Source organism: Ceratotherium simum, chromosome 8, assembly GCF_057802395.1.
Source record: "Ceratotherium simum simum isolate JZ-2026a chromosome 8, ASM5780239v1, whole genome shotgun sequence".
Taxonomy (NCBI): domain Eukaryota; kingdom Metazoa; phylum Chordata; class Mammalia; order Perissodactyla; family Rhinocerotidae; genus Ceratotherium; species Ceratotherium simum.
The window spans coordinates 2,015,742-2,033,200 of NC_141907.1; the positions used below are offsets into that span (position 1 = coordinate 2,015,742).

A 17,459-nucleotide genomic window follows, 5' to 3' on the forward strand; every position below is an offset into this window, starting at 1 on the left:
ATTCTATTTCTTCTTGAGATAATGTAAATAATCTGGGTCTTGTAGGAATTTATCCATTTCATCTAAGTTGTCTAATTTGATAACATAAGGTTGTTTATTGTATTCTCTTATAATTCTTGTAATTCTGTAGAGTCTGTAGTAATGTTAATTACTGATTTTGATAAATTTGATAATTTTTTTAACACCCTCAGTCTGGCTAAAGGTTTATCAGTTTTTGTAAATAAGGAATTTTTGGTTTCGTTGATTTTCTGGTTTTCTCTTTTCTATTTCATTGATTTCTATCCTGATCTTTATTATTTCTTCCTATATTCTTTGGGTTTGGTTTGTTCTTCTTTTTCTAGCTTATTGAATCTAAAGCTTAGATTACTGATTTTAGAATAGCTTCCAAATTTATTAAGACTTGTTTTATGGACTAACATATGGTCTATCCTAAATAATGCTCCATGTGCACTTGAAAATAATTTGTGTTCCGTTTATAAGTGGAGTGTCTTATAAACGAAAGTTTGGTCAAACTGATTGATAGCGTTATTCAAGTCTTCTGTGTCCTTACTGATTTTCTGTCTAGTTGTTCTAAAAATTACTAAGAGAGACATATTGAAGTCTTTGAGTATAACTGCTGGATTGTCTGTTCTCCTTTCAGATCTGCCAGTTTTTGATTCATGCATTTTAGGACAGTGCTGTTGAATGTGTATACAAGTATTGTTATATTTCCCTGATATATTGATCCTTTGTCATTATGAAATGTTTCTCTGCTAATATTTCTTATCTTAAAGAGTATTTTATCTCATATTAATATAGACAATCCAGGGGCCGGCCCCGTGGCGTAGCGGTTAAGTGCGTGCGCTCTGCTGCTGGCACCACAGGTTCGGATCCCGGGCACGCACCAAAGCACTACTTGTCAGGCCGTGGTGTGGTGGCGTCCTGCAAAGAGTTGAGGAAGATAGGCACAGATGTTAGCTCAGAGCCGGTCTTCCTCAGCAAAAAGAGGAGGATTGGCATGGGTGTTAGCTCAGGGCTGATCTTCCTCACACACACACACACAAAAATATATATATATAGACACTCCAGCTGTCTTAGGGTTATTGTATGCATGTGATATATTTTTCCATCTTTTCAATTTCAGCCTCTTTTTGTCTTTGAATCTAAAGTTTGTCTTGGAATCTTTTAGTTGGGTCTTGCATTTTTATCCTATCCATCAATCTCTGCTTTTTGTTTGGAATGCTTCATTTACATTTAATGTAATGATTGGTGATATTTACATCTCCCATTTAGCTGTTTATTTCTATATGTCTTATATTTTTTGTTCCTCTGTTCCTCAACTTCCTTTTTTTGTATTAAATTTTTTAATATACCATTTTATTTTATTTTATTTTGCTATTGATTGTTTATTTATTTTTTTTTTAGTTTAGTTTTTTAAAGGGTATGGGGAATTGGGAATGGGAAGAAGCCTCAGGCAAGAAGGCCAGACTCCTGCTGTTCTCGCATGAAGTACTAGCAGATATTCATGAATAAACGCTTCTCAATTTGTTTTTTTCCTTTGGTTGATTTCCAGTGTCTCAAAACAGTTGCCTTTGACAATTGTGTTCAGTTTTACACTTGTTTTGAGGGAGAAGAGTCACTGACTGCTTCATTCCACCTTAGCCGGAAATCCCATCTCTGGTGCATTTTGAAGAATCTCTATATACCCATTCATCAAGCAGTATGAACCCAGGGGAGCATAGCACCGGTGGTTTTGTTGTCCTTGGTCCCAGCTCCCTCTCTCCACTCTGCCATCTTTACCAGTTCCCTTGTCCCTGCTCAGACAGGCACAGGATACAAATTGGTATGGCTGTTACCTCAGCAGATATGCAGCCGGGGAGTGAGGTGTGCATCTCTTCTCTTTTCAGGTTTCTTCAGCCCTAGTCTCTCAGAGTCCCGCGTTTATCTTGCAAGAAGGGCCCTGGTCGACGTGGGGTGTCAGGACGAGCCCTGTTACCTTTGTATTTGCTGTGTAACTGCTCAGCAGAATGTGACTGACTTTAATTCGTAACATTCTTTGTTTCACTAAATAAGCAGGTACTTTTTTTTTTTTTTCTTTCCTTTTAGGCTGAACAAGCTCCAAACACTTGTGAATGTCATGTTTGTAAACAAGAAGCTTCTGGACTGACAGCATCAGCAATGACAGCTGGAGCACTTCCTCCTGGCCATCAGTTCATGAGCCCAGAGAAGCCCACCCATCCTGCTCTGCATCTCTACCCCCATATCCATGGACATGTACCTTTGCACGCCGTCCCTCACCTGCCTCGCCCTCTTATCCACCCCACCTTGTACCCAGCACCCCCCTTCACTCACAGTAAGGTAAGTCAGGGCAGAAAACTCACCTGTCACTAGGATCTTACAGGAGTACATATTTAAACAAACAAAAATCCATAAGGTGGTAGCCTGCATAGGACAGCATCCACTCCTAATAGGAAGGTCTGGAAATGTTTCCTTTTATCATAATCTCTTAAGCTCTTGGAATTTTGAACTCTCCAGTTATAAAAACAATCATGAAAGTCATGGTTTATTCCTTCAGAATTAACTAGAATGTAAAGAGTTTTTCAGATGACATTGGTGTAACAGTTTATATTCAGGGATCCTGCCACACATGGCATCTGCCTACCCAGACACCAGTTCGGTTCTCTACTCATGTCCTTCTGGGGCCTGGCTCTTTTTCTTTCTTTCTTTCTTTTTTTTTTTTTTTTGTGAGGAAGATGACCCTGAGCTAACATCTGTTGCCAGTCTTCCTCCGTTTGCTGAGGAAGAATGGCTCTGAGCAAACATCCATGCCCATCTTCCTCTATTTTATATGTGGGACGCTGCCCCAGCATGGCTTGACGAGCAGTGCATAGGTCTGTGCCTAGGAATCGAAACTGTGAACCCCAGGCCACCAAAGTGGAGCATGCAAACTTAACCACTACGCCACCAGGCCAGCCCCCTGGCTCTTTTTCTTGATATGATGGGTAAAATAATTTGAATATAGCCTAAGTCCTCTAACACCAACTGGTCTCTACAGGGTCTAAAATGATTATGCTCTCTAAGCAGTAAAACTAAGGACTTGTAGACATACTCAGGCTTGAAGGAAGAATCCTAAGTGTGATGCAATAGAAAATCATAATGCCATGCAGGTTTTTGAGAGGTGCCTGGAGGGCAGGGAGTAAAGGGCCTGCCAGAAACCAGTTGTGTAAAAAGCCTGTTCAGGAAGAGAGTAAGATCTAGAAAAAGGTTTGATTTTTAAGCATTTCTTCTCAGAGAACCCCAGGTTTATAATTAGTATCTTAGACTTTGCAGTGAGATTTTTAGGTTGGTTTCATTCTTTGTACCTCTGATAGCTTTGCCTCTCTAGCTATTTTGAACTTATCTTCATTGACTCATCATAAATTCTGATTTTTATTTTTCTTTTTATTATTTTGGTTCGAGGTTAGTTCTCATCAATAAAAAATAGAATTTCCCCCAAACTCTACTGATTTATTATTTAAAACAGTGATTCTCAACTGGGAGAGAAACGGAGGGCATGGTGTGGAAGGGGCTTTTTCAAAGTACATGCACGTTTTCTTCCACAAGGGGCGTCCCTGTGAAGTGAGAGTGTGTGTAGCCCATAAGTGGGGTTTATTGTTTGTTTGCTGGGGAGGGGCACAGGTGGGAGATCAATAACTGCTGGTTTACAATATAATATAATCAGTTTGTCATGTTCTGTTACCATAGGTACTTGGTAACTACCCAAATTTATGCTTAAATTTTGTTAGGTTGAATATTGCTCAATTTGAACATTTAATGATGCCTTTGTTAATAGAGAGATTTTAAATAACATTTTCAGGTACATGTTCAAAACCAGGTTGTTTTCCTGGTCTGCCAAGTCTGTAGCCTCTTTCCCTTCTGGGTGAATGTATGATGTTGGGGAATTGTCCACTCCCTGTTCTTACCTGAATAAAGCTCTGTTTTCTAGTCCTTAGGAACCACCCAGAGAAAAGAGTATAGAATGCTCTGTTAAACTTTCTTGCTAGAAGCTGTTCAAGAAAATCTTCAAGTAAAGTAGTGAAATTGATTATTCTCAAAGGCTATTGGGACACTCTAGTTAAAACTAATTTTTTTCCCTGACTTTTGGCCTTTTCTCAGCATGTGATAGATAGTTTATAGAAGGCTAAAGGAGAAGAAAAACATTTTGGGGGAGCATCACCTATATATAAAATCTATGTATTTAATAGATTAAACTTTAATCCAGTAGATAGATGTGAAAGATTCATGGATAGAAAGGCAAATACAGAGGATAAGCTACCACTTTGCTATTAACATCAATCAAGACTGTTCACTGATACATTTAAAATACATAGCTGGATGCCATTTTTATTTGGAAAAATGAAATGCATTTGGCAAAATACTTCATTTGTACCTGGTATAAAAATGTTTGTTTCTCTAAACAAGCTTGCATTGTCACTTACCAGGTCTTGCAAAATTAGTTTGTATTATTTGAGTTAGTTTGACTTAGTTGAATACTGTGGATACATCTATACCTAAATGCATAATGTGTTCACAACCGATTAAGAGTTGGTAGAAACACCTTCTAGAGAACGAACCAGCTATATTAGAATGGCATAAACTTGTCTTCAGTTACATCAGAGCAGGCTTCTTAGAGAGGCCAGAATTGTTCAATGTGATGTTCCGAATGTAGTTGGGAAGTGGAAGGTGGGCGCTGAATATGGAGGGCAGCTGCACGCATTGAGGCTCTTCTGACCTGCTTTTCTTTCTGTGTTGTCGGGTCTTTAGGAGTTCCTGCTCTAGTGAAATGGCAGTTTTCACCTTTAAGGCTTTATGTCATTGTAGTTGTAATTCTTCTTTTAATTCATACTTTGGCTATTGTGTGTAAATATTTAGTACCTAAAATGCTTGGGATGAGTACTACGAAAATCTCATTTTCTTGAAATTAGAAAACCTTTGAAGAGTATTTTATTTTCAGATGTCTTCATACCAATGATACATTTAATTTTTATGTTGAGATATAAGTTATTTGAAAGTTGAAAGTAGTTGCAGAAGGAAAAGACAGTAATGAAACATTAGAGAAAAAATTAAAACTGTAAGTGACAGAGAATTTAATTTCCAAATATTTGGGTATTTCCCAGCTATCTTTCTGTTACTGATTTCTGCTTTAATTCCATTGTGGTCTGGGAACATACATTGTATGATTTCTGTTCTTTTGAATTTGTTAAAGTGTACTTTATGGCCAGAATGTGGTCTGTCTTGGTGAATGTTCCGTGTGACCTTGAGAAGAATGCATAATCTGCTATTTTTAGATGAAGTAGTCTATGGATGTCCATTATATCTAGTTGATTGATGGTGCTATTGAGTTCAGCTATGTCCTTACTAATTGTCTGCCTGCTGGATCTGTCCATTTCTTTTTTTTTTTTAATTTTATTTATTTATTTTTTTTCCCCCTCAATGCCCCAGTAGACAGTTGTATGTCATAGCTGCACATCCTTCTAGTTGCTGTATGTGGGACGTGGCCTCAGCATGGCCGGAGAAGCGGTACATCGGTGCGCGCCCAGGATCCGAACCCGAGCCGCCAGCAACGGAGCGCGCACACTTAACCGCTAAGCCACGGGGCTGGCCCTGGATCTGTCCATTTCTGATAGAGGAATGTTGAAATCTCCAGCTATAATAGTGGATTCATTTGTTTCTCCTTGTAGCTCCATCAGTTTTGCCTCATGTAGTTTGATGCTCTGTTGTTAGATGCTTACATGTTTAGGATTGTTATATGTGCTTGGAGAATTAACCTTTTTATCATTATGTAAATGCCTTCCTTTATCCCTGATAATTTTCCTTGTTCTGAAATCTGATCTGTCTGAAATTAATACAGCTATTCCAGCTTTCACTTAGTGTTAGCATGGTATATCTTTCTCCATCACTTTACTTTTAACTTAAAGGGGTCTTTATACTTACAATAGGTTTCTTGTAGACATGTATAGTTGGGTCTTGTTTTTTAATATACCCTGATGATGTCTGCCTTTGTGTTGGTGTATTTAGACCATTCACATTTAGAGTGACTTTTGATGTGTTTGGATTAATAGCACTCATGTTTTAGCTGTTTTCTGTTCCTTACCAGAGACGACTTCTTCTGTCTTCTCCACTTTTAATTGAGCATTTTCTGATTCCATTTTATCTCTTTTCTTAGCATATCAATTATACTTTTTTTAATTTTAGCAGTTGTATTAAAATATACATTTTTACTAATCTAAGTCCCCCTTCAAATAACACTCTTCTGCTTCATGTGTAGTATATGTACCTTTTAAGAAATTATTCCCAATCCCTCCCTCCCATCCCTTGTGACGTTGCTGTCATTATTTTTATTTTTCCGTATATTAATCACCCAGTACGTTGTTACTGTTATCACTTTAAACAGTTATCTTTTATATCAATTAACAATAAGAAAAATAAGAGATTTTATTTTACTTTTATTTATTCCTTCTCCATTGCTCTCCCTTTCTTTATGTAGATCCAAGTTTCTGACCTATATTATTTTCCTTCTGCCTGAAGAAAATCTTTTAACGTTTTTTACAGGGCAGGTCTGCTGACGATGAGTTCCCTCAGTTTTTGTTTGTCTGAGGAAGTCTTTATTTCTCCTTCACTTTTGAAGGATAATTTCGCTGGATACAGAATTCTAGGTTGGTGGTTTTTTTTCTTTTAACACTTTAAACATATTTAACTCCACTCATCTTGCTTGCATGGTTTCTGATGAGATGTCCTCTGTAATTCTTTTCCCTCTTCTATAGGTACAGGAATTTCTCCCCTCTCCTCTTTCCCCTCCCCAAGGCTGCTTTCAAGATTTCCTTTTTGTCTTTAGTTTTCTGCAGTATGAATATGATACACCTAGGTGTAAATTTTGGGGTGTTTATTCTGCTTGTTGTTCTAAGAGTTTCCTGGATCTGTGGTTTGGTGTCTGTCATTAATTTTGAAAAGTTCTCAGCCATTATTACTTCAAATATTTCTTCTGTCCTCTCTTTCTTCTCTTTCTGGTATTCCAATTATTGTATGTTACATCTTTTGAAATTGTCCCACAGTTCTTGGATGTTTTTGTTCTATTTTTTTTTTGGTGTTTTGGTGTTGGTGTTCTATTTGTCGTTGTTGGTGATGGTTTTTGGTTTTTCTTTTTTTGATTCTTGTTTCTGTTTCAGTTGGAGAAGTTTCTATTGGCATCTTGAAGCTCACTGATTTTTTCCTTGGCTGTGTCTAGTCTATTAATTAGCTCATCAGAAGCATTGTGCATTTCGCTTACTGTGTTTTTTATTTCTAGCATTTCTTTTTGATTCTGTCTTAGAGTTTCCATCTCTCTGCTCACATTACCCATTTGTTCTTGCATGTTGTCTACTTTTTCCATTAGAGCCCTTAGCATATTAATCGTTTTAAATTACCTCTCTGATAATTTTCAGCCATTTTATCTTCATATTCCCTCTCTACCATTCTGTTATCTCTCTCTGAACCTCTGATTAGATCTACATTAGACCTTGTCATTGTCTTCTTCATATCTGTTCATCATATTCTGATCTTCATATTCTTCTTAACTCTCATATTTTTCATCTCTTTGTGTCTCAGTTTGTTCTGAGAACTTTTTTGGATCACTCTTCTAGAAGTGATTCTCTAATCGTGTCTAATCTGTTACTTAAATTTGAGTTTTTAATTCCAACTGTAATTCTTTTTTTTTTATTTTTGTGAGGAAGATCAGCCCTGAGCTAACATCCATGCCAATCCTCCTCTTTTTGCTGAGGAAGACTGGCCCTGAGCTAACATCCGTGCCGATCTTTCTCCACTTTATGTGGGATGCTGCCACATCATGGCCCAACAAGCAGTACATCAGTGTGCACTGAGGATCCAAACTTGGGCCGCCAGCAGCGGAGCGTGCACACTTAACTGCTATGCCCCGGGTCTGGCCCCCCAACTGTAATTCTTATTTCTAAGCTTTAATTTATTTTTCAAAGACATTAGCAACTTTTTATATTCTCTTGTTCCTTGATAACCTTTTCTTTCTTCTTTTCTTTTTTAAGCATTTTACACATAGTTATTCTGTGTTTGAATGAAATCTTGAGGCTATAAATCTGTCTTTTTTTGTTTTGCTATGTATTGTTTCCTTATACATATAGTCATTTTTTATTATGAGGTCATGTTTTGTTCAGCTTACTCTTTGGGATCCCCAAGGCCCCTAAATAGGGGATGCTTCCTCAAGAAAGGGTTTCCATTTACTGTTGTGAGGTACCAGCGGGGCACTGACCCACCTGGGACCCTCCGGCTCCTCTTGGCAGTTTCGAGCTCTCCTGCCTTCCATGGGACCATAGTCTATCCTCCCATCGCTGTAACGATGATGCATGCATCTTCAGCTGCCTGCCCTGTTTTTCTCACCATATTCTTATCACTTCTTTGTGAAAGATTACCCTGGCTTTCTCTATGGCTTATCATTTTGGTACAAAGGTGTTTGGTGCCATTTCTCTGGGGTCTAGAGTGAAGCGTCCCCACTTACTAGCCCAAGCCCAAGCAGAGGGAGAACACATGACCTTAAAAGAGAAGAACAGATGTGAGCTGGTGGGGCTGCAGCTCACTGCTCCTTGACAGAGCAGGTTTTTACATACCGCCTCATGTGGCCCAGGAGCCGTAGGTCATGACTGCAGGGCCACACTTTGGACTGGCACCTGAGGCTTCCAGCTTTAAATCCTGTGTCTTTTCCATCTGGAAAACATGTTGTGAAAGAATTACCACGCTATCTTCAAGTAATGAAGATAGAGAGATGTCTTGAATCCTCCTCTGAGAGCATGAGGAATATTTGAAAACGGTCACCATGTTCCGGCACTCAGTGAGTTCAGTGCATCGAGTGGATCCTGGTGAAGTGGCTCCCACATGGCTCTGCATGCATCTCCCACCCCCCTCACCAGGTTACATAAGTACAACCAGTGCAAAAGTGTTTGATAGGGCCGGCCCCGTGGCTTAGCGGTTAAGTGCGCGCGCTCCGCTGCTGGCGGCCCGGGTTCGGAACCCTGGGTGCGCACCGATGCACCGCTTCTCCGGCCATGCTGAGGCTGCATCCCACATACGGCAACTAGAAGGATGTGCAGCTATGACATACAACTATCTACTGGGGCTTTGGGGGGGGGAAATAAATTAATAAATAAAATTATTTTTAAAAAAGTGTTTGATAGAGTTACACATGGTATAGGTGTAAGTTCAGGTTGGAATTTGAGGGAGAAAAAAGTTGTATAGAAAATAGGGACATAAGTAGATTGCAATTTGGAGGTCATATTGTGATCTTTGATCTGTAGTTTATTTCAGAGGCAGTGTTTAGTTTTTTTGGCCTGAGAACAGCAAGACCAAAACAAAGGTGGTACTTTGCCTCTTACCATCTCTGGCAGGAATATTGAACCTTAGTAAGAAGAAACAGAATAGTCACTCATCTTAACTTTTCTTGTTTGCTGGGACATAACTGGAACTCATTTTTGTTTGAATACTTTGTGTTGGCAGTCTCTCGCACGTGTGTGTTCAGTGATTCGGTGTTTTGCTTTCTTGGCTCGTCATCTTTAACACCCGTGTTCATGGTGTCTGGGAGGGATGTGGTGGTATATGAGACAGGCTGGGTCTTCCAGCTCCTGCATAAACTCAAAAAGAGTGCTTAGTAAGGGCATCTATTAGTGCATGTGTCAGAACATTAGCAAAAGTTCTGCTTTCTTGTGAATCACTTTTGTCTCCAAGTGGAGAACAGTTCAAAACTTTTGTTAATTGAAGCTGTGTGGATTTATGTAAGAGTGAAATCAGTGTTTTAATTCAATAGCATTATCCACACGTTGAGAGATTTATTTTATGCTTAAATCCGTGATGTGCTTATGGACGTGTGGCCGCCAAATTTTCTAGTTGATAGATGCCTATTTTTTTCCTGAAGGAAACCCGTAGCTGTGGAGGTTAGTAGGTGTTTTATATGAATGCATTCATACAAATACAGTTTGTTATGGACCCCCTACTCTGGTCTCTACAACTGGACCTCCTCTTTTGAGTAGATGGGCTTCTGAAGAAGTGTGTGAATCAGATGTATAGAATCATTAACTTATGTTTCCAGTATTGCAGTTTCATAGTTGCATTCCCTTATTCCTGTAAGCTAACTCTGTTCAACATTTATTGAACATCCAGTATGTGCCAGGCCCTGTGCTATATGCTAGGAAAATAAAAACCAGTTAATCATGGTCCCTGTTTTCAGGGATCTCTTAGTCTGAAGAGAAGACGAAAACATAATCAAATTAAAAAATCAAAACACTATGACATACTTTAATAGAAATTGTAGATACAACGTGGAAAAATAACACTGAAGAGGGGCAACTAACTTTTTGAGCCTGTGGGGTGGTTTTGCAGAGGAGTTGATGCTGGGATAGGATTTTGAAGGATAAGCAAAAGCTCTCTGGACACGTGTAGTAGTGGGTACAAGCTCTCAGCCACTTTTGTTGAGGTGAAACCAGGCAACTCACGGCCGTGTCTTAGCAGGGTCTCAGGATGTACTTGAGTAGCTTTGGAGCCCTGAACGTGCTTCTGCTGTTCAGAGTTTACCAGCTGGGCTGGCGAGGCAGAGCTGCTTCTCAAAGCTGGCGTCAGGCAGTGCGAGAAAACTGGCTGGTTCCTCTGTCAGGAGCTTCTGCCCTTAGCAGAAGGTCTTCAAGACTAAGAAAGCTTATTCCATTTAATTGTTACTTTTCATCAATTCCTTCTCAGCAAAGCAGTTCTTAATTTATCACTACTTTGCGGAAACTGGTGACCATTGAAATATGGTTTTCTTGTTTTCCTCACTCTTTGCTCCCTGGGGCCCACTGCCAGAGCAGCTAGTTCCGGCTGCTGCTTTGATCCTGAGTGTCCAGTCCAGACCTGTTTCTTCCCACTTTCAAATCCTGAATGTCTGTTCCAGCCTTACCCTCCACTTTGGCTTTCCTGAGCCCGTTCAAGGTCAGCGGATGCACTAAGCTGTCCTAGCTGCCTGAGTGGAGTAACTCCCCACTTCCTCTCTGCACTGTGGAGCAGGGGATAGAGAGGGGGAGGGTGTTGGTTTGTGTCTAGGGACCACAGTCTTAAAAAGTGATAATGATCCAACTTAGCACTCACTAAATGCTTACTTTGGACCAGGCAGTGTGCTCAACAGTTGATGTACATTGTCTCATTTAATTCTTACCACCACCCCTGTAGGTAGGTATTTCCACATTACGGATGAGAAAACTAAAGCACAAAAAGATTGAGTAATTTGCCTGAGGTCACACAGCTAGTGAAAGGGAGTGCTGGCATCTGAACCCATCAGACTGCATAGCCCGAAGGCTAAGAATGGGACTCGGGTTCACGTCCAGCTCGTCACTGACCACGCCTCTCAGGACTGGAGCCAGAGACAGTAGTCCTGTCACAGCTGTTGTCCTGATAGCTCCAGAATCCCTTCTTGCCTCTCCATCTTCACTGCCATTGCTCCATCTTTGCTCATCCCCTAACTGATTTCAATGTCATGCTTTCCCCTTCAGGTTCATTCACCATATTGCCACAGATTGATCTTGCCAGTAAACTGATCATATCTTCTCACCCTGCTGCCTAGAACCCTCTGTGGCTCCCTAGCCCCTTCAGGACAGAAATCATACCGAGTTGTCTCAGATCTGGCCCCTGTGGTGCAGTTAAGTTGTCCATAGACATGGACCATCCCTGCTTTGTCCTCCTTTCCTTCCTCCCTCTGCCCCAGCCAGGCGCCCTCAGCATTCTGCCAAACCATCATGTGCTCCTGGGAATCCACCCAAAACCCTCCCACTTGAGTTTACAGCACTCACTGCTCATTTCTGTGTCCCAGAGGATGGGATTACCAAGCGTTGTTCTCAATGCCAGACCTGTAGCTTCTCTGGGCAGGGCCTGTATCTGGGCACACATTCGTTCTCACAGTGCGTAGACTTGCTGAGGTAAAGCTGTGTGCCTGGCATGGACAAGGTGCTGGGGGCAGCAGGGCCAGGGTCTGGATACCCATCCTCTCATGAAGTTTACATAATTTGAGGCAAGGCAGACATTAAACCAGTAGGTTACAAATAAGTCTTGAATTATATCTGGTAAATGCTACGAGGGAAAATGATGGATTTTAGTGTGTTTAATGGGAAAGGCCTGCCTTGGTCTTGGGTGTTGGGTTGTGAGGGCAAAGGCAGTGATGGCTTCTCTGAGAAAGTGACATTTAGGCTGAGACCTGAAGGATGTAAGTCAGCAAGGTCACAAGCAGAGGTTAGGACATTCTAGAACATGGACACAGCATGAGCAAAGTTCAGGGTCAAAAAGGAGCTTGGAGTTTGAGGACCAAAAGAAGGCCTGTATGTCCAGGGGCTTGGTGAGCAGGAAGGACAGGATTTAAGAACAGTGGGAAGCCATTGGTGCATTCTAAGCAGGGGAATGACCCGCTCTTGCTTACATTCAGAAAAGCTCACTTTGGCTACTGTGAGGAAAAGGACTGGGAAGAGGCCCAGTGCGAGTGTGGGGGCTGTCACTGCGGTGCAGGTGGTGGAGGCAGGGGGCTGTGAGATGTGGGCTGAGGGGAGGGAGGGCCCAAGGACTCCCGGGTGTGTGCAGGGAGCAGCCAGTGGCTAGTCACTCAATAAATGTGTGGACCCAGCCACCCTCCCTCATACCTTCAGACAGGGATCTGCCCCGGCAGGGCCCAGGAGGGCTTCAGAGCTTAACGTCAAATGCATAGTTCTTCAGACTTACCACTGCACTTTGCCCGAGTGTGAGAGAACAGCTTAAGAGTTTTACCATTTTTATCAGTGATTCCAAAGTTGACTTTTTAGCAATGATCATTAAAATGTCAGATGAGAATAAGCCATAGAAACAGATCTTATGCAAATGGCCACATTTAAAATGTGACTAGGGAGGAATGTTAGAAGTGACTGAGTTGTCTAAAGTTTGATACATTCCTTGAAGCATCAGTTGCTTTTAAAATCTATATCTGGTTCAAATTTGACCTATCATGTATAGCCTTATAAATAATCAAGTGAGCGCTCTGTGAGATGTGTTCATCCAGGGACACCTGCTCACGGCAAGCATATCCCATGAGGTTTTCAGTAATGACTTGTCTGTTTGTAGTTTTAACTACTTAAGTAAACAGAATATTAATTTTGATATGTGATTAGAACATTTTTTTTTGTAGGCTTTGCCACCAGCACCTGTTCAGAATCACACAAATAAGCATCAGGTATTCAGTGCATCTCTTCAAGACCATATTTATCCGAGCTGTTTTGGGAATACTCCAGAGTGGAATAGTTCTAAATTTATAAGTCTTTGGGGATCAGAAGTGATGAATGATAAGAACTGGAATCCTGGCACTTTCTTGCCAGATACAATTTCTGGTAAGGAACTTGTTAAAACTTTCTTCAAGTTTTCAATTGATCTGAGCTGAGTGGATTGCCATCTCCATTACTGTAGTCTCCCCGTAGAAGCCCTAGAGTAGTCGGGGCCCTCGTGCAGCCATCTCCAGGCTGCTGCTTCCCCTCACCTCCGTCTCTAGTGGGAGGCCCTTTGGGCTTTGTCGCACTGCTCCATCCTTCCACGTCTGCTGCCAGTCAGAGTCCCGCTGCATCAGCAGAGCAGAGCAAGGCTCCAGTGCTCCATGGCTGCTTGCCAACACAGCCAGCTGTGTGGGGTCCTGCTAACGCTAGGATCTCTCCTGCCTCAGCGCTGCTGAGTGTCTTCTCTCCAGTGTTCAGTGTTCAGCCTTGGGTTCTTAAGCAGTGGCGACAACCGGACCTCTACCCAGTGCACAGGGTGGTGTGATAGTGCCACGGTTGACTTGAATGCTGTGACTTGCGTTCCTTTTCTCTGTTTCTATATTGACCCTACCTGGGATCTGTCCCCTCTAACAAGCTCCTTCCTCTCAGCTGCCTCAGCTGCTAAGGCTCAACTGTTACTTCAGTAGCAGGGCAGGGCGCACCTGAAGAGGCGCTGGTACCTACGCCTCATCTCTGTCTTCATATGGTTAGAGCCTCTGGGGGCCCCACACCCAGCTCTGCATGTGCTCAGAACAGCAAGCTAGATTTGACATCTGGGCTGTGCTTGGAAAAGATTTCTAGCTGTGTGACCTTGGGCAAGTTGCTTAGCCTCTCTGAGCCTCAGTTTCTTCATCTTTAGGATGGGAATAATAGTACCAAGCTGAGAAAGTAATTTTAAGACATTAAATAGCTTTTGGGAAGCTCCTAGCACAGGCATTGGCACATGCTAGGTGCTCAATAAATTTCTTTTCTCAGATGGAAACAAGTTGACTGGCATCACCCCAGTGGGATCCTAAATCACTTCAATAGCAGCCCCAGTGTTAAGAGTTTAGTCAGCAAATGTCCTTTAGGTTTGAGCTAAATATTACTTCTTTTAGAAGCCTTAATTTTCCCATTCTTCTCTGAAGGGAGTGACGTATTAGGGCCAGCACTCTCAGAAACAAGACCGGAAGCCCTTCCACCTCCATCTAGCAGTGAGACACCTGCAGTTTCGGATAGTAAGGAGAAAAAAAACGCCGCAAAAAAGAAATGTTTGTACAATTTCCAAGATGCTTTTATGGAAGCAAACAAAGTTGTGATGGCCACCTCGTCAGCCACCTCCTCCGTGTCCTGCACAGCCACCACGGTGCAATCAAGCAACAGCCAGTTCAAAGTGTCGTCCAAGAGGCCTCCTTCCATAGGTAAGGCCCACCACCTCGTGGGGACCCTCAGGGTTGGCTCAGTGTGTTCGCTGCTTTTTCCTCAGCATTTTTATAACTGCCTTTTACTTGACCTGGCCGGAGACGTGAGTGTAACTGATGCCCGAAAGTACTCATGCACAAACAGCATGTCCTCTGGGCCTGATTAGAACTTTACTGTCCACTAGCTTCCTCTGGGGCTTTGCCACACAGCGTCGTGCCTTTCCTCTCTGCACCTGTTGTTCTGTGATAGGGAAAGGTCCTTGCTTTCTGAGCACGTGGAGGAGTTTGTTAGTCATCTAAAAGCAGAAGCCTCGTGGAGAGCCAGCTGACGGGGCTGCCACCCAGCCCACGGTGCAGCCCCTGCTGCCGCTCAGATCACTGGTGTGCAGGTGCTGTCGCCGTCACACTCTGATCCAAGCACGGTGAGAAGGGGGCCTGAGAGCAAGGAAGCCATGAGAGACCAGTGGCAAGTGTCAAAGGGACACGGGAGCTGGCTCAGAGGGGCCTCACTAGCCTAAGTTAGGGCAGGCTGAGAGTCAAAAAGAATAATGGAATGGGTTCTAGCACACTACTAAAGTCAAGAATCCTTCGAGATGCTTGGAGAAGGGAGTAGGGTGGAGAAGCTCTTTTTGACAGAAGCTGGCTGCTGCTTCATGTGCAAGAACAGTGAAAGTGGAAGTCCGCTCTGCAGCCAGCAGGGTGAAGGTGGATCCAGGTAAGCGTCGTCAGTGGTTGTTAAGAGTGTTGGATGTCAGTTTGGAGAATGTAGTATTCCTACTGTCCGGCTACACTAACTGCAGGCTACAGAGGGAGAATAAGGTGCCTTTTGCTGGAGAAATCTGGCAGACCACCCCCTGCACACCTGACCAGACGTAGCCTCACCACATGGAGCAAACTGATGTTAGGTGCTTCCTGTGCAATCGAATGGGAAGGATCCAACATAACCTTTGCAGGATTCATGCCCAAAATATTTCAGCTAAAGCTAACATGAAACTGTAAATCCAGATTGGTGGACAGCTGGCCTCGACTCAAAAAATGTCAGTGTTGTGAAAAGAAAAAAATAAAAGGCTGGGTTGGGGAAAAAGCTATAAAGGGCATGCGGGGGAAACTGGAAAATTGAACAGGGCTTGTACATTAGATGAAAACATCACGTCGATGTTCAGTGTCTCTGATGTGGTAATGAATTGTGGTTATACAGCAATGTGCATGTCCTCAGGAGCTCATGCTGAAGTATTTAGGGATGAGTGCAACTTACTTCCAAATGTTAAGCCAAAAAATTGTGTGTGTAAGAAATAAAGTAAATATGACAAAATATTAAATAACGATGAATACAGGTGAAAGGTATATAGATATTCTTCGTACTATTCCTTCAAATTTTCTATAGATTTGAACATTTTCAGACAAAAAGTTGGTAAAAAGTTTTAAGAGAAACATGAATGTCTGTCTTCATTGGTTGCTAGTGACTCTTTTGCATCTCTGAATGCAGGCGAGGTCTTTCACGGCATCACCAAGGAGGATCACAGACACGCAGTGCCAGCCGCCCCAAGGAACAGCCCCACAGGCTTGACGCCGCTTCCCGCTCTCGCCCCTGCTGCCCTCTCGCCAGCCTCTGCACCTCACCTTGCAAATCTTGCAGCCCCATCCTTCCCCAAAACTGCGACCACATCTCCCGGGTTTGTGGATACGCGCAAGAGCTTCTGTCCTGCTCCTGTGGCCCCCCCGCCCCCAACCACAGATGGCTCCATTAGCGCGCCTCCTAGCGTCTGCAGGTGAGCCCAGGTCCTGGTGGTTGAAGGCTAGGAGCACTTTGGAAATGGGGTGCCATGCCGTCCTAACACTATAGAAACAGCTATAGAAACTCTGTTCCCTGATACTGTGCAGCTGAAGAATCCAGTGAAATGCTGTGGGAAGGGATGTGCCCAGCAGGGGCCATGGGCGAGGGGAGGGCTCCAGTCTCAGCCTCTAGGTGTGCAGAGCCAGGGCCGCTGTGGATCAGTGCGCAGACCACCACCTAACCACTGGCAGCATTGGGGGTGGGCCTTGGGGTTTTTTTAAGTTGTATTTGTTATACATCGAGTGAAGAACGATACAACAAATACTCAACAGTTTTTTTTTTAAGACAATTTTTAAATTACCTTTGAACTTACCTTCTTGAAGCCATCCCCACCCCGCACTCCCCAGGACGAAGTAGTGGAGGGAGGGACAGTGGAGAGACTGTGTGTCTGAAGAGTCCCCCTAGGTATGAGCGCCTGCCCACATGCCTGCCTGCGCCACCTTGCCCCATCGCCGTACCACCTTCCTGACTGGGACTCCCTGTGTCCGTGTGGGCCATGCGCCCTCTGCACCTCGCTGTCGTCTGTGATGGGGCAGGGCAGCATTTGGTCGGGAGGAATAGAACTTTGTCTACCAGGCGTCATGCCCATGCCCCTCGAGGGGTGGGCTCCTTGCTAACAGGCCTGTGTGCGGTTTTGCAGTGACCCCGACTGTGAGGGGCACCGCTGTGAGAATGGCGTCTATGACCCGCAGCAGGATGACGGGGACGAGAGTGCAGATGAGGACAGCTGCTCTGAGCACAGCTCCAGCACCTCCACCTCCACCAACCAGAAGGAGGGCAAGTACTGTGACTGCTGCTACTGTGAGTTCTTCGGGCATGGCGGGGTAAGTGCCCGCAGACCTCTCCTCCCAGGGGAGGTCTCCTCGTGGGGGGGCTAGGTGGCGGAGAGTGCAGTAAGTGCATAAAGTTAGTGGTGGATGTGTG

The 17,459-nt window shown here is 43.2% G+C and overlaps 1 protein-coding gene across 11 annotated transcripts in view; it reads left to right on the plus strand.

Annotated features, from left to right (window-relative positions):
- Positions 1-17,459, plus strand: part of FAM193A (family with sequence similarity 193 member A) — a 171,869-nt gene that overhangs the window by 123,919 nt on the left and 30,491 nt on the right. For all 11 annotated transcript variants that reach the window (XM_087434823.1, XM_087434813.1, XM_087434822.1 and 8 more), the window contains 5 exons: positions 2,086-2,337; positions 13,184-13,382; positions 14,429-14,701; positions 16,188-16,470; positions 17,176-17,359. In XM_087434823.1, coding sequence (XP_087290949.1) covers positions 2,086-2,337; positions 13,184-13,382; positions 14,429-14,701; positions 16,188-16,470; positions 17,176-17,359 — 1,191 coding nt within the window. The remainder of the gene's footprint in view (positions 1-2,085; positions 2,338-13,183; positions 13,383-14,428; positions 14,702-16,187; positions 16,471-17,175; positions 17,360-17,459) is intronic.